At 37.1% G+C, this 26,235-nt stretch overlaps 2 protein-coding genes across 5 annotated transcripts in view; one reads left to right on the top strand and one right to left on the bottom strand.

Annotated features, from left to right (window-relative positions):
- The window catches only part of hs6st3b (heparan sulfate 6-O-sulfotransferase 3b), a gene marked incomplete at both ends in the record, with an annotated part of 63,057 nt that extends 57,713 nt beyond the window's left edge, over positions 1-5,344 (bottom strand). Inside the window, one exon of the mRNA XM_079822103.1 lies at positions 4,800-5,344. Within this exon, the coding sequence (XP_079678229.1) occupies positions 4,800-5,344 (545 nt within the window). The remainder of the gene's footprint in view (positions 1-4,799) is intronic.
- A 2,177-nt stretch (positions 5,345-7,521) lies between these two features.
- Positions 7,522-26,235, top strand: part of uggt2 (UDP-glucose glycoprotein glucosyltransferase 2) — a 39,088-nt gene continuing 20,374 nt past the window's right edge. The window contains exons 1-25 of one of the 4 annotated variants that reach the window (XM_079822104.1): positions 7,522-7,604; positions 8,204-8,337; positions 9,226-9,308; positions 9,437-9,567; positions 10,502-10,614; positions 10,748-10,925; positions 11,592-11,688; positions 13,371-13,443; positions 13,585-13,685; positions 14,721-14,820; positions 15,362-15,422; positions 15,804-15,895; positions 16,045-16,198; positions 16,327-16,446; positions 16,709-16,794; positions 17,109-17,244; positions 17,536-17,667; positions 19,599-19,763; positions 19,909-20,032; positions 20,229-20,327; positions 20,616-20,710; positions 21,371-21,580; positions 23,699-23,830; positions 25,820-25,944; positions 26,045-26,140. In XM_079822104.1, the coding sequence (XP_079678230.1) occupies positions 8,216-8,337; positions 9,226-9,308; positions 9,437-9,567; positions 10,502-10,614; positions 10,748-10,925; positions 11,592-11,688; positions 13,371-13,443; positions 13,585-13,685; positions 14,721-14,820; positions 15,362-15,422; positions 15,804-15,895; positions 16,045-16,198; positions 16,327-16,446; positions 16,709-16,794; positions 17,109-17,244; positions 17,536-17,667; positions 19,599-19,763; positions 19,909-20,032; positions 20,229-20,327; positions 20,616-20,710; positions 21,371-21,580; positions 23,699-23,830; positions 25,820-25,944; positions 26,045-26,140 (2,825 nt within the window). In that variant the 5' untranslated portion in view covers positions 7,522-7,604; positions 8,204-8,215. The remainder of the gene's footprint in view (positions 7,605-8,203; positions 8,338-9,225; positions 9,309-9,436; positions 9,568-10,501; positions 10,615-10,747; positions 10,926-11,591; positions 11,689-13,370; positions 13,444-13,584; positions 13,686-14,720; positions 14,821-15,361; positions 15,423-15,803; positions 15,896-16,044; positions 16,199-16,326; positions 16,447-16,708; positions 16,795-17,108; positions 17,245-17,535; positions 17,668-19,598; positions 19,764-19,908; positions 20,033-20,228; positions 20,328-20,615; positions 20,711-21,370; positions 21,581-23,698; positions 23,831-25,819; positions 25,945-26,044; positions 26,141-26,235) is intronic. The other 3 variants (XM_079822107.1, XM_079822106.1, XM_079822105.1) reach the window with 3 other exon arrangements.

The raw sequence follows: 26,235 nt of genomic DNA on the forward strand, positions 1-26,235 counted from the left end.
AAAGTCACGTCTCAAATGCAGCAGGATTCAGATTTCATTCATCACGAGAGCGAAGAGCTGAACAGAGCTGAGGTAAGCGCGACAGTCATTCACGACGCGTGTCCAGTCTGGCGCATTTTCAGATTGCATATGGAAGGTTAACTTTCATTGGAATTCATTGAAAAGTTGAAACACTCACTTTGCTCCATACCGCTCCGTTAATAATGCCTGATCCGAGCGGCTGTGCGCATTTACATTCTGTGAGTGAGATCTCACCCCTGTGGGTGGGTTGAAAACATGCGGAAATAGCTCCTTCTACTGGCTGTAGTCTATAGCCTCTGGCCAAAAAATCCTCTGATGACGCAAAATGACGATATTTGTGTCATCTGAGGATTTTTTTCCAGAAATAAAATGCATAATTCTCTCGTCTCAGGGGGACACGAGGGGGGAAAGTACCATAATTCGAATATACTACCAGGTTTCTACTGATACAAAGCTTAATGCTAAATCGCTGAAGTAACCCTTTAATATTCAACAATATTATTGATTTGACTGCACTGACACTATTGGATGAGAACTGAACTGAGCTGGATGATGATGTCACTGTTTTCTGCATAACTGCTTTATAGATTAAATTAACTAATTTAATAATTGATATTCTTTACAACAGGACTGAATCAACACTGAACTGACTTCAGCTGAACATAATTTTTTCTTTTAGAGATGCTGTACTGCTGAAATGAACTCTGTTCCCATCATTGAATCATTTTCCTGTTGATCACTGTAAAGCTGCTTTCAAACCATCTGTATTGTATAAAGCGTTATAAAGATAAAGGTGACTTGACTGTGTGCTATTCAGAACTACATTTAGAAAGCTTTTTAAATTAAATTCCTGAATTTGAATTAAGATGGCAAATATGGTTTGAATGGTTGGATGGATGGATCCTCTTCCTGTCATTCGGAATCAACTTTCTGTGTGGCCAATTCATTTTTAAACTCACACTCACATGAATTGAGAGGGAGCCAATTCTACATTCTGCAAAACCTGCTACAAACATGAATGATACACTTTGATACTGTTCGAATCAATTGGATTTCAATTTTGGATATTATGTAAGGAATAGTAAAATGCCAAAATAGACCCTCCTTCGCCATAATGTGCTCTGAAACTTTGTAAAATGCCTTTTGACCTTTATGCGAGTAACCGACAACACTATGAAATCAGTGTTGGGCAGAAAAACAGAAAATCGCTTTAATGCTTTTGTGTTCCTAATTATGGACTAGCTGTCTTGGTGTTTTTTTGTTTTGTTTGAATGTTTTCTTTAACTGCAAACTAGTCTGTTTCTGTAAACATGTGCAGATAGTTTGCGGTGCCTTTAATCTCAGAACCTGTGTGCAGTTGGCTAGTTAATTGCATCTCATTTCACAGATTGCACATTCGTGACTGCCCAGAAACTCCATTTGGTTATAATGTCAGAGGACTTGGCAAATTTAATTAGTGCTAAAATAAAAAGAGGCAGAGAGAGGTCCTGAAGAGACGCAGAGCTATGAAAAAAAAAACAAGAAAGGAAGGTGAAAAGAACTAGTCAGGGTTTTTTCCATTTCAGGGGGCTTTATCGTCTGAACAACATCATTTAAATTGATGTGATGCCTTTGGGTATAAAATACGTGAGGTGGGTTGCACCCAAATAAAACCCTGTTAGGGTCTGAAATTGATCTTAATTGCGCCGTTATATGGTTGGTCAGTTATCATAAGATTAGCATCTTTAATTAAAAACAACTCTACCTTTCGCAACCCATTTTACTTAGGCAATATGTTGTTTTTCTGAGTGAAATAGGACTTGATTTTACTTACGGCGAATTGACTGGCTATTATTTGAAATAAGGTACGTTCACACCATTACGAGATTCCGACTTGCAAAAAGCATTCACATCCTCATAGAACTCTTAATTACAACTTGTAAACTCTGAATTTTCTGAGAGCTCCGAGCTTGCCGTTGATAGTGTTGCCATAGAAACGCATAATTCCGAGTCCAAGGACATGAACAGCTCCAAGTAGAATATCACAATGTGCATTAAAATGGACTACTTTTACTTTATTGTTTCAAACCAGCTCAGCAAGATTCTTTAACTGCAAGTGAAAATTTTGACCGTATAGAAGACAATCAATCCAGAATGAGAGACAGAAGAAGAGAAGACTCTCTCTCTGAAGAGATTGCATCAACTCTCCCTTCACATCGACTCTAACAGTGTCTGTTTTTCAGCTCTGACATGGCTGACCTTTCAGGCTCTATGATGTGCCCGCACTGCTCCGGACCAGGCTGAAAAGGCCACACCATGCCAGAGAAACCAGGCTACCACGTTATAACCCACCATCGCGACATGACAGAACAACTGCATGCTCACAATAAAAAAGTGCAAAATCTCTTTGTGCTACTGCAATAATCTTGATGATTAGATTATGGAATACTGTGAGTGCAGCAAGTTTCAAGAGTGAAGGTGGCATTTAAACACAGCAAAAATAAAACCTCCTCCAAGCACACAGAGATCCATCTTAACTGAAATAAAACAGAGCTGGGTATCAGGATGAAAATTTCATACAGTCACCACTTAGCACATGTGGTTCAGAGAGCAAAAGCGTCTGTTGTCAGAAGAGATTTATTTGCGTCTCTTGGTGTATCTTTAGAGAAGCAATGCGAAGCAGCATTTTGAAAGCACAGAGAGAGCGAGCCAGCGATGGATTTATGTTTCATTTGGGCATTGGTTCTTTCCCACATACAGGCGGCGGACTCCCAGAATGAGCTTGCTGATTCTGCAGAGATGAATCATATAGCTGTGGTCTTGCAGGTTTAGGGTACGAGTGTGAATATCTCTTCAGCCAATGAATGTTTCCCCTGTGAAACTTTCTTAAAAGCAGAAAATTATTTTGTTTTTGTTTTTTACAGCTGTTAAAACAGTATTAAAATGAGCAATTTTCATTCATCATTACAATACAATAAACCATATAAACAGGCCAAGCAACTAATTAACTTGATCCATTTTGTTTGGCAACTGGTTAATTAATGATAACAGAGCAAAACAGATACAGACACAGCCAGCTGTGTGTGTCAAACATAATTCATGGACTAACATTAGATCAGCAAGAAGCCAAAGGTGACGACAAAGCTATTTTATATGCCATTTACAAGAACAGCTTTCGCAGGCACTAAAAACACATATGTCTTTTCTTCGTTGGGCACTTATAAAAGTGAAAGTCTGCATTTTTTCACCATATCAAGCCATCATTATACTTAGTAAACAACTAAAATAACTTTTTAATAGCTTGCTTGTCCAGACTGGCACTGTCAGATTTATAGATGGGAATGCTCGACGGCTCTGCTCGGCTTTATGATACCTCATTTAAAGTTCATTACAGCGCAGCCTCTCCATCATTTAAACGGGAATACAGAATCTGGTAAAGAGAGCTGTGGTCACAGAGACTGTACAAAATAGCATTTTAGGCTTGCCATTTTTTCATATTGACTATCTCTTTGTTGTGCGTTTTGATGTGTTTACCATATGTTGGGTGATAAGTTAATAATATCTCTCACATTAATAATATCACTGTCACATTAATAATATCACTGAGTGACACAGAGGGGCCACATTCAATGAACCCCCAATTATAGTGCATTTTCTGACAGGGTAGATATATCTATATAAAATCGTATGCAAAGAAGATTTACCTTTACAGGTGGAGATGACTAAAATACCTTCTAAAAAGTGATAAAGTCTATATTAAAACACTGCATTACAGACATGAGTAAGGGCATAATGAATGACTAGGAGTCTAGGAAACTACAAGGGACTTGGATTTAGTAAAGGCACCACAGAATTCATAATGCTCAGATCTCTTTTGTAGACACTGTATTCTCACAGTGGACTAACTTACAGTATGATTATAACCACTGGAGTGATTGATTGGCTTCTGTGGTAAAATCATTTCTCATTCAACTGGTCCAGAATTAGTAACACATCAGTATGTGTCAGAGGAAAAATATTACCTTCAAGTTCAACTTTAAGTATAGTTTCAGGGATCCAAAAGTGGTTGGCATGAATTTGGCCTTAGCCTGTATGTGAATGCTCCAAATGAACTCGGACCACTTTAAATCGAACCGGATTGTGACACAAAGCTTTATAATATCTCTCTAATAATAATAATTGTAGATCCCCAAAGCAAGTTCTTTATATAAAGTAAACTGAAACCCCATTCACAAAATGGACAAAATAGGGCTTTTTTTAAGGCCAGAGACATTGTGTGTGCAAATAAAACTGGGTTCACTATACTTAAAGGGGTCTCAAAACTCCCTCAAACTACATTGCTCTTAAAGTAGCATAAAAGTAAAAAAATTCAGACTTAAATATATATATATATGTTGAAGCCTACTCCATAAAAACAAAACAAAACATAAATAAAACAAACATTATTAGAGTACGTTTTACAATAAAATACTATTTTGGCACTACTTGACATTGAAATTGTGACATTTATTAGCAATTTCTGAGTGAAAATTGTTTCCACACCATTTTTTCAGTGTATGATCATTTCAATATATTTATAATTTTTTTTGTATTATTAGTAGTATTAATGAGATATGAGCCCACTTTTCTAAGAGTGTGAAACTAATTTTGGTCTAGGCTACTTAAAGAGGTCTGAGTGGATTCAAGTGTGAAAACCCCCTCAGACTACATGTTACACTTCATCATTACCTTCATTAGAAGCAACAGAGCGGCAAATTAATTCTCCGAATTAGTTTATGAGAGAGAGGGAGGCGCGTTACCTCTTGCGCTTTGGAGACTGCCTTTTGTCCATAATCACAGGCACGCAGTTGGTCAGTTCAGTCCAGTCTGCGTGCAAACCGCAACTCCAGCCCGTGGAGAACCTCGAGAAGAGCCAGGACTCCTGCTTACCGGGCCGGTGGCACGTGCATTTCTTCTGTCCCGCTTTACAGTCGCACGGCTGCTCCAAGTGAATATTCCTGACCAGGTGCCTGCCAAATGTGGTTCCTCCTGTCTTCTGAATGTGCAGAAACACAATCACATCATCTCCCCTGATGTTGAAATCGACATCGCGTGTCAGATCGCGCTCTGTGAAGTTGAATTTGGACGCGCATTTAGGTGAGCTGTCATCCTCCTGGTCCTGCTCCCGGTACAGGTCATCGGTGGTCGGGTCTGGAGTGGGCAGGGCACCGATGCTCACGAGTTTGTCTCCTGTCCTGAAATGGCAAGCCTGACCGCCTGCCGGACAAATATACTGGTACCCAATCATAACAAAAAGAATGGCTAAAATCGGGATGAAAATCCATTTGTTGGGTTTATCATTCATTTTAACACGATGACATTTTTCATGCAGTTAGTGTGAATCAGGATCTCCTCTCCAGGTCTTCTTCCAGGACGTTCGCGCGGGATCCAGCCCAAAAGCCCCATGCCACATGTTGATATGGTAAAAGGATGCGCGAAAGTGTTACATCCAAGTCTTCACATCAAACTTGCTCTCTCTCACACACAAAGTTGTAAAGATAGTGTAAGTCACCAAGCATCATAACCAAATGCTGTTCAAGAACCGAACATCGTGGTAATATAAAGTATGACTTAAACTACTAACGTCCGTTCGCTCTGTGCAAAGGAAACGATTCCAAGTGTCTCGTTGGACTGTTTTATTCTGCGGAATGTCCACGCACTCGCGATGAGTCTTCGCTCTCCAATGTCTCCATCCGTCCCGCGACGCGCATCAGCGGGATTATGCGAAATGATGTCAATGAGACGAGCGCCTCACTGAAGAGACACTGTCGTGCCAGTACAGCACGAGCTCTTTCGTAGCACGCGAACAATTTCATCTGCACCTGGTCCCACTCCAGTGCGCTGGTATATTCAGCAATAGGCTATACTGAGAGAATTCACGGTGTGCATGTTATTATTGTCTTCACAGTTCTCTGCGCTATGCAATCTTTGTGCCATATCACTTTTGGGAAAATAGCCTACTAAAGGAATGTTAGGCTATATCATAATTTGAAGCCGACTCTATATTTGGTCGAGAAGCATATATAATCAAACAGATTCTACACTCTAAATTTAAATTCTGGACATTTATTTTATAGCTATGTAGTAAACTGTCAGCGTTTATTGTTAATTTGTTGAACATTAGGCTACAATGAACTACCATACTTTGCACGTGCATGTCTGTGTGTAATAGGCTATAGTCAAATTATATTTTAGTCCTATCTTTGCAGATGTATATGCCTAATATTTTGATTTATATATAGGCCTAACATTTAACCTACTTTTTAGTCATTACATTTTAATAGGTATCATTTGAACTGGACATTGATTCTTTATCACCTATAGGCTACTGCAAAATTTTGTTTTTAAAAAAAAATCCTTCATGCAGCATATTTCACATTTAAATTTTTCCCTGCAAATTTACTATGGACATGTGTTTTATAGTCTTAAACTTCTTTTTTTCTTTTAAATGATTATGTGTTTTGTATTTTAAATGTGGGTTTTGGTCTTTGATTTAACCATTTACTTTTTGTCAGGTATGTCTGGACTCGGGCAAATTCACTTTTTTCATATGCAGCGCCCCCTTTGGTTTATTAATAAGAGTGCGAGCTGAATACTATTGTTTAGTTCTGAAGAAGAAAGAGCTTTATTGCCAAGTATGTTTGCACACGCATGGAATTTGTTTTGGTGACAGAAGCTTCCGGTACACAGAGACAACAACAGTAGGCTACAGATAGTAAAAATACAAAATAAAGATAGCCTATGCCTATAGCCTATAAGAGTCAACACACACACACACACACACACACACACACACACACACAAACATATATATATATATATATATATATATATATATATATATATATATATATATATATATATATATATATATATATATATATATATATATATATATATATATATATATATACAATGTATGCAATAGCTATATTATGCAATAAAACGCATGCAATAGGCCTATATTATGCAGTAATTTAACATAAAAGCACCGTTTATGTTTTATAGCATACATAAAACAAATCTAATGATATCTGTGATGTAAAGTATCACTAACAATCAAATGCTGCTAACAACATTAAATTAGGCCTAAGTTTAAAAAGTATAGGCTATCTGAAAGTTGTAGCCAAATATCCTAATTTGTTTTAACAGAAATTAATGAGATGTAACATGTAGCTATATCAATGTTTTGGGTTAAATTAATCAAACAGGCAAAAACCACTGTGTGCTCATAACATCAACATGAACTTCACATTCAGGAGCTCTACCCTACCGTTATTTTCCTACTGCTAGTTGTCCATGAAAATGCCTGAACAACCAACTCCTGCATACAACTTCTAACATGTTGATGATGTAAGATATTTCACTGCCATAATAACTAAGATCACCTTTATTTAAAATATTAGGCCTACCAGTCGCTGAACTGTTGACGCTTTTTTACTCAAGCGGAATTAATGTATCGCTTTCCCATATGTGGAAGAGGGAATTAAAGCTGCAGGACCCCTCAATGGCGGCGTCCTGTGAAACTGACGGGTAGTGCAGCGGCTCAGTGTCCGATGATATAGGTGTGTTTTTAAAACATATTCATAGTGTATAACACAGAAGCAGGTCGCGGTTTATTGTAGTTGAAAAATATGTCGTTTTTAGTCTAGAAAGAAACGGTAATAGTGGTTTGTGATACATGTCTTTTATGTTGCCCCCCATCTTATTGTTTCTTCATTCGTAAAAAATGACCCATCGTAATCATAGTCTTCATCTGATTTGCATACATTGTATGAAACGGGCAGTGATGCTGATGTCTGTGAAAGAATGCAACAATGCAGCTAATTGACACACAACGTTACATTGTAGCTACGTGGCGTTTTACCTGACAGTTTTAGGCTTGCTGTATCTTCTTAAATGAAAAACGTAAGCTAAAAACTTGAATGAAAAAAATAGGGGGAGGGGGTTGTATTTCGTTTAACAAACATTTACTCTATAGTGAGGGTGTGTTGTCTAGCTATGGTGTAAGTTCCTCTTATGGCAACTTCACCATATACATTTTCTGATGTATTGACGCTTCTAGTCATTTTGAAATGTATTCATCAATCATTGTGTAATAGACCAATGTATCCTAAGGTTATTGTTTAAAGGAATAACAGTGTTATATTGAATGTTCTTTTAGCAGTGTCTGATCATGAGAGTGGTCTTTGTTGTGCTGGTCTTGCTGAGGTTCCAGCATGTGCACTCAGCACCTAAAGGAGTTGTCGCCAGTCTTAAGGCCAAATGGGCCATGACCCCTCTCCTGCTGGAAACAAGGTGGGCTGGAATCACAATTGTTATCCTGTAATTCAGTATCTCACTTGCTACCTTTCCTTTTTAAATGGCCTTACCTTTCACTTCATGCATAAAAAATAATTTCTGTTAATTGTACTTTACCAATATCAAGATTTTAGGTTCAAATTATGTAATGGAAAGTGAATATTTTAGCTGCTTTAACTAGTTATTCCATGTGGTCTCTAAATGTATTAAGGAATTAAAAAAATTGTAAGTATAAGAATTATACAAAATTATAATATTTATAAAAATTGTTTTAGATGAAAATGAATTTGAATTTGCTACCTTAAAGTAAGCAGCATGAAACAGAAGTCGCGGTAGTATTTTTTTCCCCTATTGGGACGTATATCTGAGTGCACTCAGACTTGTTGCCTCTGGCTTGGCGTGCTCAGTTGGGGACACTACATTTTTCTAAATTTTTCAACTAAATATCGAAATAAATCTAAGTATTAAACTAAATTAACCATATAAATCAAATTACTGATCTAATTACTGATCTAAAGCCCAGACTGCCACTCTATGATAATTTAAATGAACTGATGACATAACCGTGTTTTCCAGAATGGCTAGACGGCTGAATAAAATTATGCTGCATTATTTTCCTGTTTAACACTGTAAAGCTGCTTTGAAACAATCTGGATTGTTAAAAGCGCTATATAAATAAAGTTGACTTGACTTGAATAAGAAAAAAGATTGGGCAGGACTTGGATCTTGTCGATTGGGAATTGATTGGGTTGTTGGATGACGGATGGTTGTGGTTTGTCAAATCTGAGCATTTTCTCTTACTATGATACTTTTAGTATGCAATATTGTGTTTCATGCTTCATGTTTCATGTATCTTGGTTGTTTTGTAAACCTAATTGTGTGCAGCGAGTTCATCCGAGAGGATGGTGACGAGAAGTTCTGGCAGTTTGTCGATACTGTGAAGGAGTTAACTGTTTACAAAAATGGAGGTAATGACCGACATTTCATCCTCTCTGCAACGATTCATAGTTCACTGAGTTGTTCACATGTGTGATGGTGTTTTGTTGAACTACATGTTGATTGGTAATTATGCAGATATTTACTTTCCTATCTCTAGAGTCTGTCCGGTCGTATTATAACCTGATCATCAAGAAAGCTGGGCAATTTTTGACGGATCTTCAGATCAACCTGCTGAAACTGTCTCTTTCTCTCAGGACTTACTCACCAGCTGTACATGCTTTCCAACAAGTGAGTTATTTTCTGTATATCTTAATGATTTCAGACAAATAAAACTGTTTTTCTTAAGCCCTATTCGGACGGGATTAGTTTAACATGGGGAGGTGGGGGTAAAGTAATTATTACCAGAGGTTCTCTGTGATTTTAGTCCCGTCTGAATGTGCCATCTCGGTAATCATTACGGACAATGTCAGTAAAGATTACGGAGACTTTTACCTTCTGTAAAAAGGTCCGGAAAAATGACCTCGGGTAATACTAATCCCGTTCGAATAGACCCGCTGTCAAAATGTACGGTAAAATTCCGTCATTTACTGTTTAAAAGTAGTTTTTGGTGCGTTTTGCAAGCATGGAGCCGCTTCAAACAGCACTCTGTTGCGTTGTAGGTGGTGGGACAACTCTGTGGCAAACCTCCAGTATTTTCCGCATTCCATTTAAACCAAAAAGAAGATTGAAAGCACTTATTAGAGGCACAACACTTCTTTTAGCATTACATTAGAATATTTTTTAATATTCATATAATATAAAAATGTTATTTAAGACTTTTTTAAATATTCCGAGATTAAACACAGCGTTTCCTCCCTGCTCCAGTTTCGCGTTTTTCTTGTTGGCGTGTTTGCTCACGTGATAACAGGAAGCAACGTCATACGACAAGGAGGTTACTGTGGTGCGTAAAGCGAGTTACCCCTCCCACTTTTGCTAGTTTTACTGAGATGTCTTATCCCTTGCGAATTGGCCATTAACATTACAGACGTCCTGAGGTAAAATTACTTTACTCCCACCTCCCCATGTTAAACTAATCCCGTCCGAATAGGGCTTTAGAGTACACCACCACCAACATATGGAAAGGCTTCTTTTATTTATTTTTATTTTGGTACATTTAAAATGACAGTCACTATTTGGTTTACCTCATAGACAGTATTGTTAACTCTTTCTTTTCATTCTTTAGATAGCAAGTGATGAACCTCCTCCAGATGGCTGCTCTGCTTTCATAGTTGTCCACGGTCAAAAAGCCTGCAGCACCAAGGATATGAAGAAACTCTTGAAGACGGCAGCAGGCAGGTAATGTTAACCAACAATATATTGTATTCAGAGATATTTGGTGATAATTTATGCCCATACATGTTTTCATGCCAAAACCAATTGCTTTCTCATAACATTTTTTTTTTTACACACTTCTGTGTGTCCTATGCAGGCCAAGACCTTACTTATACAAGTCTGACCACCAATACCCAGGACTCAATGAGACAGACCTGCCTGTAGCTGTTCTTTATGCTGAAATTGGCACCAAGGAGTTCAACACTTTTCATAAGGTTCTGTCAGAGCGGGCACAGGAGGGCAAACTCATCTATGTACTACGACACTTTGTGTCTGTGAGTATTAGCAGTGTTGTGTCACTTATATACATGTCTTATTGTCAGCTGTGCAACTGAAAACTTAATCTTGATTTTATGTATTGGCTGCACGATTATGACAAAAAACATAATTGTCGATTATTCCCTTGAAATTGTAATTGCGATTATTAATTATGATTATCACAATTTACATTGAATGATGTTTTGAATGGCATTATACCATTGTTTGAAGCAACTGGATGCCATATTTTTATATGAAAATAAACAAGCTGAAAACACTCTTCCTGAAAAAAAACTTGTATTGCTTTTCTATAGCATTAAGCCTCAAATGTCAACTATACATTGGTTTGGGTTCTTCTTTAAATAAATAAAATAAAAAAAGATTTAAAAAAAATATGCATGGTATTAGGATGTTATATTAAAACTTAAATTAAAACCATGAAAAAAATATTGATAACCTGTAGAAAGAAAAAAAAAACACATCACAGAATAATAAAGAATGAACAGAATTTTTTTTTTTTATTTGCACCCTTGAACGATTACGTAATTTTGGCATCTGTAATTGTAATCACGATTAGAAATTAGATTAATTGTGCAGCCCTAGTTTATATACTATATATTAATTTATTAAAGTCTGTGCAATATAAACATAATATAACAATACACACTGATTTCTCTCCACAGGAGCCGAAAAATGAAAGGATGCTGCTGTCTGGATATGGTGTTGAACTGGCAATTAAAAGCACCGAGTACAAAGCCATTGATGACACACAGGTTAAAGGTATCATACCATGTTAAATTTCCTTTTGTTAAACAGAATGGATAGATTAAGGTAATACATGACTGAACTCAGTAACAGTTTTTTTATAATAACAATAGTCAGTGTTAAGAAATATACTTTAAATTATGAGTAGCTTGACAAGCTACTACGGTTCAAATGTTTGAGTTCAGTAAGAATTTTTTGGAAGAAATGAATATACTTTTACTCAGCATGGACACATTAATCAAAAGTGACAGTAAAGACTATTTCATATGCTGTTCTTTTGAACTTTCTATTCATCTATTCATCCTGAAAAAAAAAAAATTTTCCACAAAATATTGTGCCCCTATTATTCTTTTTTAAAGTTTCCTAATTCTGTTTTGGAGGTTTCCAACAACAGGTTTACAAGCATCAAAGGTCAAATTATTTTTTTTTCTTCTCATAATATACATTGCACATCACCACAATGTTCAATGATTCTCAAACAACTCAATGGATGAATCAGTCTCTCTAATTCCTTCCTTTCAACAAGCCTACTCTGCTCTGATTGGCCAGATGGCCCAGTCTGTCTCTGTTGTGATTGGTCTACCGCATACAGCGTGTATTTCGGAAACAAACGCCCATTACCATATCTGAACTCCATCTCCTTTCAGGAGACTTTCTGTTCCTTCCTAAAGCTCAGCGATAGTACACACTGTAAAGACAGTAATGATGACGTTGATTTTACATAAATCCCAGCGCGAGTCCGAAACGATGATGAAACAATGGAAGAACACATTGAGCCTTGAGCAGGACGTTTCTCAGTGATGCTACTCAGTTTGAGGTACATTATGAAGATGTTTCAACTGTAATTCCCCACCATCAGCATTAGCGTGTGTGTGTGTGTGTGTGTGTGTGTGTGTGTGTGTGTGTGTGTGTGTGTGTGTGTGTTGCACATGTGGGAACTGTATCAATAACAGTGCATACATTAGCCCAGCTGATGTAAACATTAACGTTTGCATAACAAATCTTGCTCAATCCCTTATTTTTACTCAAAGTAGTAAGAATGACAGACAATCTGCATTAATAGACACAGTTTTAGGCAATACTGCAGCCCACAGCTGATTTACAGTAGTATTTCAGTAAGACAGTAATAAAGTGAGTTAGCCGGTTAGCCAGATACTTACACAATAAACACATTGTAGAGCACAGCGCCTTCTCGAAATTATGCTATCCAGTATCCGCTGCAGTGTTGAAGGTTTCCCTGATCTCTGCACGGCGTATGCGTGCAATAAGTGGATGGGCAATATGCAAATGTTTCGTTATGGCGTCACAACGAAACAGCAAAAAAATATTTGTTTAATTGACTCAGTTGACTCAGTTGACTTTCAGATTTAAAACTTTGCAGGATGTTTTCATTCACTTAGAACTAAGTTACATCCTACATGAAAGGTAATTTTCAAAAATCCATATTAGGGGCTCTTTAAGCAGGACAACTGTTTTCAACATTGATAATAATAAGTTTTAAATGATTTCTGATTTTATCAAATAAATGCAACCTCAGTGAACATAAGAAACTTGTGAAACATAAGAAACATTGAAAAACCGTACTGACCCCAAACGTTTAAATGGTGGTGCAGCTTGAAAAAGTAGTTGGCTATAAACAAAAGTAACAATATTGAAAAGAATGAATTGAAACTGACAGGACCTGCATTTGTTTGCAGAATCCAAATCAGCCACCACCGATAATGAGGATGAAAATGATGAAGTCCAAGGATTTCTGTTTGGGAAATTGAAGTAAGCACTCTGAATTTTTTTGACTCTCTCGTACATTTATATCTAGCTATAGATCAAAATGAATATTGTATTGCATTGTGGTCACTTTTGGTAAGTGCTGTAGTGCACATTATGTGAAAAAGTTTCCTCCTTCACCTCCAGAAAGTCTCACCCAGAGCTTCAGGAGGAACTTGGAGAGCTGAGGAAGCATCTACTGGAGAGCACCAATGACATGACTCCCCTCAAAGTGTGGGAGCTCCAAGGTGGGCTGGCTTCTGTTATTGATGGTACTCTCTTTCCGTGTTCTGGACTCTGCTGCGTCACCCAGTGAGATTAAACCGATCCACATGGTTCCTGGAGAGAACTGTCCACTTGATGAATTAGGAAGCAGTGGAAAGGTTGCAGTTTGTACCCTTTGCTTGCTGCAGTGATCTGTCCTACTCCTGTTCTGACTTCTGAACAGATGCTTATGTCCACAGCCAAGTTCAATTTTGCACTGTGAGATCTCGAGCAAAAATGGCTAAATAAGAGCCGTTTTAGTTTTGTGCTGATAGATAAATGAAGCAATTTATTTTACTTGATGTCAAGAGCTCTCCATGATGGCTATTGAAACGGTCGGTTGATTTTGTAATAACTTTGAAGTGGAATTGTAAAATCCAGTGACATTTTTTTTGTTTTTTTGTCCAGACTCTTTAGACTAGTTTAAAAATTATGCTACATGGCAACCAGTCATAATATTTTCACTCATCAAACATGCATCAAACAGTTTCTTAAATGTCTCACCCAAAAATCTAAATTGTACTCATCCTCATGTTGTTCCAAACCTGTATGATGTTCTTCTTTTCTTGTAACACACAAAGAAATGTGGATTCTCTGTTTTCTATGCCATAGCAATGGATCTTCATTATTGTAATTAGTTATAAAAATGAAGCTTTAATTATTCAATGATAATCTCAGAATTTAAGATTTATATTAATTCATGAATCAATAATCGCTGCTTTTGCATGAAGTTTTAGGGCAGACTTTTTTTAAGGCATCTCTTAAAAATACAATACGTTCTTCACAAAAATTTGACTGCTTTTATGGTGCCTTTGCATTGTGAAGCTTGAAAGCTCCTGTCCCCATTCAGTGTAATTGCATAGAAGAGAACAGATTCTTAAAAAAAAAAAAAAAAAAGTTAGCCAACCATTTAGATTTAGATTTTAGTTATAAATAGTTTTAACTTAATCTTACATTGAAGACATTCTTCATGGATTATTGGCTTCTTTAAAAAAATGCCTTTTCTGTCTTTCCAATAGACCTCAGTTTCCAGGCAGCTTCTCGGATCATGACTGTGCCAAAGTTTGATTCTCTCAAATTGTTGCAAGACCTGAGCCAAAATTTCCCCAGCAGAGCAAGGTAAAAATTCTTACATTCTGTCTTGGTGTCTCTGAGAGAATCCTAGCCAGCAATTAATACCTCTTTTCAATACCTTCACCAGAACTCAAAAAGAAGAAAGGAAATGTATTTCAACAAATGGCTGTTCTTTAATGAATCCAATAATATTTTTTTTAAATGATTTTCATATCAGTTTTTACAATGCTTACATTTATCTAAATTAAAGAACCTTGGGAACAAGTTAATATGTAACAGTTATTGTTGTGAAATATTCCACTATGCATTTTTGCATGTGTAACGGCACAGAATGCATGCATATGCATTATGTCTAGGTCATTTTTAATGTGTGGCTATGACTTTTCTTCACTGCTGCTCTAGACAGCTTTATGTGCACTGTTCAGAATTTGCTGAGTCAGACATACTGTGGTTTACTGTTTGTCAGCATAGCCGATATGGCATCTAAGAGAGAACAGGTTTTCTGAGATTAAAATGGGTTTTTATGACTGTTCTGGGATGTTGGCTAGAGCTGATACTCACTGTACATGTTTTACTGTCCCCACAGATCACTGACAAGAGTGGCTGTAAACCAGAACATGAAAAAAGAAATAGAAGATAACCAAAAGGTAAGTTTTTTTTTTCAACAACTTTTCTGATGAGCACTGTAAAAAAAAAAAAAAAAAAGTTTCAATCGCAGCCATGTGGACCCCAAATTTTCCGATTATTTTTTAATTAAATGGGTCTCAGATGATAAATCCATTACAAAAATTTTAAGAGTATTTCATCATATCATATGTCCATAATAAAATATTGAAAATGAAGTCCATACAGTGGTGGTGTAGCTTAATAGGTAAGGCTTGCTGATTCAAGCCCCATAAGAAGTGAGCCATGACCCTTGATCAAGACACCCAACCCCAGGTTACTTCAAAGGGACTGAACCTGAAGAAGCTGCTTTGGATAAAAGCTAAATCCCACTAAAGCCCACTGAATTCATATTTACTTTGCAGAGGCTGAGTGAGTCGATGGGGATCAATCCTGGAGATGCCAGTCTTTTCATAAATGGAATACATGTTGACCTGGACATTCATAACCCTTTCAGGTATCATCCCAGTACAAGGTTCTTTTTTTGCCAACTGGTTTCTGTCTGCTGTTCAAAGTAGTAGTGTGTATTTGGCACCACTAACATTCCCCAACATGTTTTATGCGTGTGAATCACATACTGTTTGTACATTCTCAACTGCTCTGTAGCATCCTGGACATTCTCAGAGGTGAGGCTAAGATTCTTGAAGGTCTTCATAACCTTGGCATCAGAGGAAACAGCATTAGTAAGTTCCTGCATTTACCAACATCAACCACTGTAGAGGACAGCTACGCACTGGACATCCGCCACTCATCCATTATGGTGAGACGCTAATGATTAAAATGTAGTTGTAGTGCTCAACAATGCTCTACAAATAAAAGTAACCTTATACTTTCACTGTTCACATGAATGCTTTCACAATTTAACATGCCTTGTTGCCTGGTTTCTAGTGGGTTAATGATATTGAGAAGGACTCCATGTATCGTCACTGGCCCTCAAGTCTCCAGGAGCTCCTCAGAGCAACATTTCCGGGTGTTATTCGACAAATACGCCGTAACTTCTTTAACCTGGTGAGTCAACTTGCCTGTGAGTTGATTATAGTCTAAGCTCAAATCTAGCTGTGTGCACGTTTATGCCCTGATAAATATTTGTTTAGGACTGCAGAAGACATGTTTTTTTGTGAATTTTTTAATTCTAGTTCTAATTTGTGATCTTTCTGATGTGTATGACACACTAATTGATTATCTTAATAAATAATGTTAATTAAATTGTAATGTTTAATAATAATGTTTTTTAATCATTTGAACGATTGAAAAATGGTTTTCTTTGCAGGTTTTGTTTCTTGACCCAACACAGGAAGAGAGCATTGAGCTGGTCAAATTAGCAGAACTCTTTTACAAACATAACATTCCCCTCAGGTATGTGTACTCAACAATAGCATTTAATACATTTTACCTCAGCCTTAATATTTTTTTAATAATGCGACTTTCTGAAATATGTGATTCTTATATAATGAAGTGTATAATGGACCATTGTCATATAATTTCAATTCAAATCAATATTTTATCTCCGTTTTTATTAGGTATTTATTATCCCTACTTAACATTCAGCAAACAAACCATATTATATTATTATGAGCCCTTTGGTACTGTTAATGTATGTTTGTTAATTTACTGTTAATTTAAGATTTTATGTCAGATTTGATATGCAATTATGTTTCTGTGTCTCTTAGGATTGGGTTTGTACTGGTTGTCAGTGCAGATGATAAAGTGGATGGATATTTGGATGCAGGTGTTGCTCTCTTAAGGCTGTTAAACTACATCTCAGAAGAGTATGACGAAACACAGGCTTTCATGTCTATGGTGTCAGTGAGTATCTTTGTGTTTTCTGTGATGCTCTTTTAAATCAAAATGACCTCAAATCAATGTTATGTTTAAGGTTCTCCTTCACATTGAGTGTCATATTTTAAAGCTTGGTCCATATCATGTACTATAACTGATATATTCAGTTATAACGTACAGGTTTTTTTGTTCAAGATGTACGTTTTATGGACGAGAAAGGGAGGATATCCAGAGACATTAGACTCTTCTCCTTATAAGACTGAATGTAAAGCACTATTTTGGCCATTTTATACTAATGAGCTTTTTTATCACATGCAGATATATAACAGGGTGGAAGTCGGGGAGACTCTTTCTGTGGATACAATAACTGCATATCTGAAAAAGAAATTTCCAAAAGCAAATGCTGCAAGAATTCTTGGAGTGGACTCAAGCTATGATGACAACAGAAAGGTAATGCCCATACATAGGGCCCTATCATACACCTGGTGCAATGTGGTGCCAGGCACGAGGCAAGTGTCATTTTCACGTCCAGCGCCACATTGTTTAAATAGCAAATGCACTCGCGCCCATTTGCTAGTCTGAAACCAAGGTGTGTTCAGGCGCATTGTTGGTGTTGCTATTTTGAGGCAACTTAAAACGACTGCAGCATTGACCAACAAAAACCTGGTCTAAAGTCAATAGAGCAGTATTTTTTGTGTTATTTAAAGGGCGCGTTAGTAATATGCGCATATAGGTGGGTGCATAACGTGCGTACACTCTGCTTATTACACACACAGGGACACGCAGCAGCACACAAACATTAAAAATAAAAGGATTGCAATGTAAAAGATTATTATTGTGTACATAAAGATAAAAATGCCCACGTCGTAATAGCTAGTCATTGCATGTATCAGAATTATCTATTTGCAGTAATGACGAATTAAATTGGCTACTTATTTAACCAAACGTGGCAATACACATGTATTTAAACTGACTAGTCAGGTTGAGGGTGTCTATATTCCACCATGTAAATAGTGAATCCACCATGGTACAAGCGCAACTGGTTTTTAAAGGGAATGGGGGATAGACTCTAATTGGTTTATTGCACGTTATGCCCAAAACACACCCATTACTCATTAAGAGAATAGGGACAAATCTTTTAGACCATGCGCCAGGTGTTAAACTAGCAAAAGTGGATTCGGACACGCCCTATGTGCACTTGCGCCATGCGCTTTAGACCATGCCCATAGTGTTATATGTTTCATAACAAATATACCAGGTAAAACTGTAGTCTGTTAGCATTTTTTTGTATTTTTTTTTAGTACAGTCACAATAAAAACAAATTTTTGTGCTAAATGCAAAATAAAGAAATCAAACATGATGCGCAATCTGCAGCCTCTCTGTCAAAGACGTTCATTCAGATAGTCTTCAGAAAATGACCTCTAGCTTAGTGAATACTTGTCTGACAAACATGACACATGTCTAAAGAAATGCTGAAATGTCAGGTTTTAAACACTGTAAACCAAATCAAAAACAAATATTCTGTGTTTATGTAATCCGTTTAAAAGCAGAGAGATGTTAGTCGTTCCTGAGTGGCTCATTACGCACTAATGCGACCACGCCCACGAAGAGCGCGCTCTATTGAGATTCACATACTGAGGCTCCGGAGGCGACGCCCACCCATCACATCACACATCAGCTCAAACAAACACATCAAGTACTGCATTTCTACTTCAGCTACATCGTTTTGAGACGCGTTTAATAATCCTGGAATAATTCTCCATGAAAAGCTGTTCATTTATGGAAGCAATGATCCCCCGCTGTGTGTAAGTAGGCTAAGTTTACTCTGTAAGCATCTGTGAATATTAAACGCAAAAACTTGCGCGAGGACGCACTGAAGCTTTCTTTGTTTAAATTAGCTCAAAATTACTGTCAGATGTTATCCGTATCCGGTCGGCAAAACACAGAACACATCTTCCTTTTTTACGAATGACTTCAGTGCCGTAACGTTCTTTGTTAGCTGGGATTTCACACGGAACGGTCACAACTCTGCCGTCATTATGTTAAGCCCGCCCACCTACTCTATACACGCTGTGATTTGCCTGACTAGAGTCTGTTTTTTCAAGCTTGCAAGTCTACGGAGAGTTGCTAGACGACCCTGGCTGCAAATTTCATTTGCTGCCGCTAGGGTGCGTCTAGATTTCTTGGCTAGCAGTGTGTACTTTTTTTGTTACATTTGCAGAGGATTATATACAAAATAATACATTAATAAAGTCCACATTGCATTTTTATAATTTTAAATGAAAAATAGAAAATTCCTAGGCACACATGAAAATGAGACTTTATTTTGAAACCCAGATGTCAGCGTCTTTATGAACGTTTGATATTATGTGTTTTTTCAGGCCGGAGGAGCATTTTACAGTAAGAGTGGATTAGGTGCCCTACCAGTGGGTTTGTTCAATGGTGTTCCTCTCAGTAGTGAGGAGATGGATCCAGAGGAGCTGGAGACGGTTCTGCTGCAGAGAATCATGGAAACTACCAACTTCTTCCAGAGATCTGTCTTTATGGTGCGGTATTGTTTTTCTTTAAGATAATTTGTATCAAATCTGGCACAAAGGCAGTGAAGGCCCTTTTGACTTTGTATGTGTCTGTAGTCATGACTGTGTCATGTTTGTCTATAGCAAATTCTAAGGAAATTCCTGTCATATACAGGGTCAAATCACTGAGAGTGTCGATGTGGTGGACTTCCTGATGGAGCAGGCCAATGTAGTTCCTCGTATCAACCAACTGATTCTTAGCTCTGAGAGACGATATCTGGATTTCACTGCCTCACCAGGTAGCCCTTTAATGATCACCTGACCCAAACCAGTGCCAATATTGATATTAGTCACCTTACCATCATCACAGTCACAATCACACTGCAATCTCCATCCCAACATTGTCACATTACTATCAACATTTCATTACCAATATTTTCTTAATGTCCCTTATTAACTGCCTTAAATATTTCTGTTATATGATTAAACAAATAGTTGCCGATGATTGGGATGACACAACTATGTTCTCATACTTGGACTCCAGAGACAAAACGGCAGTTGTCTCAAAGAGAATGAAGTATTTTACCAAAGATGGTGAGTCTTATTTTTTTCTTATACATTTTTTTTAAATTTATATAAAATTGATTTTTATTCATATTTCTTTATTTTATAAAATAGCATCCCAGCAGCCATCAGTGGAGTGTTTGACAATGCACTGCCAGTACTGCGCCTATAGTTAACATCGCATGTTAGTTTAATAATGGTACTTTCAATAATGTAACACACATTACATGTAGACTTCTTAACTCAAAAACTATCCAAACTGTGTTTGTTTTCCTAAAAAGCATTATTCTTAAGTAGCTTCTTTTTCTTCTCTCATAGAGGAGGAGGTGTTGTACGGAGTGACAGTGTGGATTGTAGCAGATATTGAACAGCCCTCTGGGAGGCAATTGCTCCGGAACGCCTTGAAACATATGGTGAACTACTGCAGTTTTTATTTCCAATTAGTTGTATCCACAGGAATCGCATCTTTAGAGAGCAGAGGCACATGTGCATTTTAGTAATTAATCTGAGAGTAATTAATCTTTTAAAAGCATTCTTGTGGTGTTGGTTAATGAACAAAATCCAGTGGTAATGGACCAATTTTTTATATATTTTAATTTTTTTTATCATATTATGTTATTATATAATACATATATTAATATATTTGGGATAAAGCCGAGACCACCATTCAGAGCAAGCCGAAGGCAGAGCATTATAAAAAATCTAATCTCAGAACAAAATGAGAATATTATTTCAGATTACATGTGAATTCAAAGTTTTGAATAACAATACATTTTAAAAATGACAGTGATATTGTATCATGACCCAGATATTCATCTAGTTTATCTCTCAAATCATTCTTTGAGTTCACAAATATGTTCTTATGTTTTATATAGCTGAATAACGGTTTAACAGACTAGTAACATTAACAATATCATACATCTTACTCCCAAAATATGTGTATGATGTTCATTGCTTTATTTCAGTAAGTAATCTGACCCAGGTAATTTACAACATTCAGAATGACATAATGTTACTGGTTTGTTATAATCTCCTTTTCAAGAGAGTCTCTGATTCACAGTGTTTGTTTGCAGAAATCCAGCAGCTCCAGTTGTCGTGTCGGGGTGATCAATAACCCCATTGGAAAACCCACGGAGGACAACAGCGGTCTGTACCGAGCCATCTGGGCTTCTCTCCTCACCCAAAGCAACAAGAACACGCTCGACTTCACCCTAAAACTCATCAAAGACGAAAATGTTGAGCTCCTCAAACAAGGCACCAAGATTAAGCACTTACTTAAACAGGTCAGTGAAGTGTGAAATACTGTGTCTGGGTAATAGGGAATTGTGTAGAGTTGGATTTTAAGTTGGATTTATCTTTACAGACCTGTTCTTTTCTAGCCTTTTTTCTTTTCCTGTTAATTTATGTCACCTTGAGTTTAGCTGGCAGACAATGACCACATACACACTGCAGCTAAATTCAGTTGTCAATTCAACTTTTAGTGCTTAATCCTGTTCTGTATATGTGTAGTGCAAGAAATCACTGGGAAAGCGGTACAAGTCTTGACTCATTTGTGTTGCCAAATCTTGCTAGAAAAACAGCGAACAAGAAAAAGCCCAAATGTCGCAACACGCACCTGCTCACTTGAATAACATCAACACTATTGCTGAGTATTTTCTCCTCCAAAAAAGACAGTCTCAAAAATGTGGTTTGAAATTGCTGTTGTTTCTGACATCACAAACTACCTTGTAACCAATCACGTCAACGTGCGATATGCCAATATGCACCACTCTGACCACTCTGAAGCAGGGGGTCTCGAGAAGCCAGGTTATCCTGGTATATTTTTCTGTTGATATGAAAAATCGGGAACATTTAGCAATATTGCAGGTGAATTATGTATATGATGTATATTACGATGTTATAATGAACAATATGCCTTTCTATTTAATATTGCATATTCATAGATCCGCGTACACTCAGTGAAGCAAGGGTGTAGAGTTACATTCAAGATATTTTAAGGCATGGGTACATTTTTATTCAAAGGAAAAAAAATTAAATATGTAATTTTGGAGATCAAAGATGATTTAAGTAATGCATTCATTGACTACAGGGTGACTTTAAATCACCTGACATCAAATACAACTTTTATTGTTTCCTCCTGTCATCACCATGATAAAATTGCACAAGCAAGGTTTTCTATAGTGTCTCCACCTAATCGCCAATGGAAACCCCTCAGCCACATGTCATTTTCTCAGACTTGCAGACAACTGCGTTTCTGGGAATTGCTACCCTATACCTTGTATAACCACATTTGGAATCTAGGGTCTTATTGACAGAGTATTGCAATTCTCAGAAAGATTGATTGGTCTGTCAAGCACATGGAGAGCTTTGTTTTTTGTTTTTTTTGGTTCCTTCTTTCATCTCGTTTTTTTATTGTCTCTCTCCCTCCTGCTCCCTCTATTTATTTCCATCGTAACGCATTAGATAAGAGAAAGCGTTCCATCCTACCCAGTATTCCTGAGTTTATTAGTTGAAAATGGTTGGAGAGAGAGTTTTGTGGTTCCCTGAGAGCTTGTGCCTGAGACCTGTAATGACTCTATTATTGGATGGAAGGGAGAGGTGTTGTGCTGATATTAGCATTTCCTTCCTTTTCATAAGGGCCAAATGTTGAAAACACTAATAATCTGACTCTATGCAGCTCATACACCCGAGATTTGTTATCGGCGCTGAAGCCATTTTTTCATTACATGCCTGATAAATGAAAATGTTTAATGATTGATTAGAGCTACACGGTCTCCAATGGCGGCACATTTTCCATTGGTCTAGCCAAATTAATACTCCTTTCAGAATACTCCTAATGATTGCACTTGCACAAATGTGCCCCCTTTAGTTGTCAATAACTCATTGATTGACTATTTCCTCCTTGCAGTGTAATCAAAAAACAAACTAATGAGCCAATCAATTTGTTCTTTCCACATTTCTTTTTACTACACTTCGGTCCAAACCCGAGGTCACACGAGATTCAACCTCTCTTATATCATTAGTGTGATTTCAGGAAAATATTTATTACGAAAATAATTATTCCTTATTCTGTGACTCTGAATATTCTCACTATAGAGAGAGGGAGAGGGAGAAGACGGACAATGTGGCCTCTTTCATCAGGATAATGCACCCTGCCACAAAGCAAAAAATGATTCAGAAATGGTTTGAGGCGTTGACTTGGCCTCCAAATATATCATATTGCTTGTTTTCAACATTAATAATAATAAAAAGAAGAAAATGTTACTTAAGTATATTAGAATTCACTTTGAAAGATCATGTGACACTACAATGGCTGCTGAAAATTATACCTTTTTCCACGGTAGTTAATGTGTACCTTTTCCAGGTATTTAAGTGTTAAATGTTTGTTTGATCTCCTGTAGGGTATGGACCATGATGTCTTTGAGAAGAAGTTCAACACGATGGAGGTGGACTTCTTGCTCAGCCAGCAGAAGTACTGCAAGGAAGTTCTGAAGCTGAAAGCTGGACAAGGAGCTGTGGTCAGCAACGGCAGGGTGAGATTCACAAACACTGCTTCCTCCTTTAGACACCTCAAGACAATTTCCATTGGCATTATGAAATAATGTATAGCCTAATGACCTACGGTACAGATTGCTGATCTGGATGATAAATAGTCTGAACAGTAAGGTCTCACCAGTTGGTCCCTCAGATGGGACTATTTGTTTTGTTGACTCAGTATTAAGCAGTTCGCTTGGCCTGTCCTAACCTGTGAGGAGAGGAGGAGAGAGATGAAGTCTGGCGTTAATTCACTAGCGTCCACTCAGCAACCTCCGCTGCAGGGGTCACGGGTCATATGGAACCGCCGAACTGTCATATTGCTGTGCTTTCTCAGCAGAGTCTTTGTTGACAGACAAGCACAAAATGGGCCGCAGCCTGAAACAGCAATGACGCGTCCCATCATTCTCCAACACACCAAAGTGATCCCCTTTTCCTTTGGTTTTATAAGATAATAAATGTGTTATAAAACAAAACAAATAGATATATTTTGTGGGAAGTTTTCTGTGCATCCAGAAATCTGCGTCTCAAACAGATTGTGTATACTGAATTGAGCTCTTTCTCATCTTCTTGCAATTCAACAGATATATTCAAACAAACTTATGTCAAAATGCTGATCTTGGCAAGTATCCTGGTAAATATAGTTATGTTTTAACTTAACGTAAATAGGCTAGTTGAGAAATAAAATTGTATTCAATTAATATAGTTTAATTGTATATTCATTGGATCTGTGCTTAGCATTAGACGTTAGCATTAAAAAATAAGTAGGAGTGTGACGAGATCTCCTACTCTCAAGATTAAAAAGTGACGAGCTCTGCAGCGCTGTTCCCTATATACAGAGTACATGTGATCACAAATCTAAAGCGAAAGTAAACGCAAGCTCTGTGATTCGCGCAAATTAGGCAACATGCAATAGCCTGTCTCCCAATATCAAAGCTATATAGGCTGGGTTGAGTAGTTGTAACCACCTCTTAACTCTGGTCTCTATTTGCACTTTGAATATTGAGTGTACTTTTGATAATGGTTGCTTATATTCTTATTATTTGCATTTAATAAGACATAAATAAAAACAAAAATCAATATGTTTTTTCTTAATGTTCAATTTGTGAACATGAGTTGAATTGGGTCATACAGCCTCAAACAGAAGTTCTGGAAGCTCATAATTCATGTACAAGAGGCTCGTGTGAAATCATACAGGAGAGAAGCCAGTCAGTTGAGTTTGTGGAAAAACCTCTTAGTGCTTGAGTATTGTTATCTTTCAATGCATATGATAATTCATTCTAAGAAAGTAGAACTGAAATTACATTCAAGATGATTAGTTAAAACATTTCAAAATGCTCCTGCAGACAATTTTTCCAGTCATGAATTTTGTCATTTGAGAATTTCTTAAAAATACTGTGCAAAAATCTTGTCTTGTTCTCGTGAACCCAATCTCGTGTCTCGTCTCGTCTCGTGAGCTAAGTGTCTCGTCACACCCCTATTAATAATAATTTATGTATAAATATATTCGTATTATATTCTTATAATAATATAATGTATTTATTATAAAAATGTTTAGCTAGAGCTTAATTGGCTCTAAAGTGCAAAAGGTTAAATGTAACCGTTTTTCTCAGAAAAATGACATGGTCTGCTAGCCAAATGAAAAATGAAAAGATGCAAAACAAAATTAGCAAGAAATGGAAAACTGGTTAAAATTCATATTGTGTTAAAAAAAAATCAAGTGTACTTTCAGGGTGAAAACGCATTGATATTAAAAGCAAAAGGTACAGTCTGGCAGTTGGCCTTGCTTTGATTAGCTTAAAAAATGGTTTGCCAATGGCATGCATATAAATGACTGTCTCACTCATATGGATATTGGGGGTTTATAAGGGTTCTGGGTGTAGATGTTTGAGGTGGTAAGCGCACATGAACTGACACTTTGGAGCCATTGCCTGTGATATGCCCGAATTTACAAGTGTAACTAACAATGTGGTTAACATCTTCACTAGATCCTGGGTTTATTGGACGAAGAGTTCAGTGTGGAAGATTTTCATCTGCTAGAGAAGATCACACTGGGAAGTTCAGCAGAAAAGATTAAATCCAAGATCAAGCAGATGGACTTGAATGCCCATAAGTATGCCCAGTTTTTGTTTGTCGTCCTAAGCCGATATGTTTTTAATGTAAAATAATTTATTTGTGAGAGGGAAACTGAAACCTGTTATTTCTCTTCACAGGGCCAGTGATCTAATCATGAAAGTAGACGCTCTCCTCACTGCATCACCTAAAGGGGAGCCCAGAAAAGATGTCAAATTTCTGAAGGACAAACACAGGTGCAGTATTGCAGTATTTCTTTACAGTGTTTCGATTTAGTTTTTACATTTTGAAATTTAAATGATACATTGCACCAGAACCTCTTGCTGCTTTT

Source organism: Gobio gobio (genome assembly GCF_949357685.1).
Source record: "Gobio gobio genome assembly, chromosome: 7".
In the NCBI taxonomy this organism is placed as follows: Eukaryota; Metazoa; Chordata; class Actinopteri; order Cypriniformes; family Gobionidae; genus Gobio; species Gobio gobio.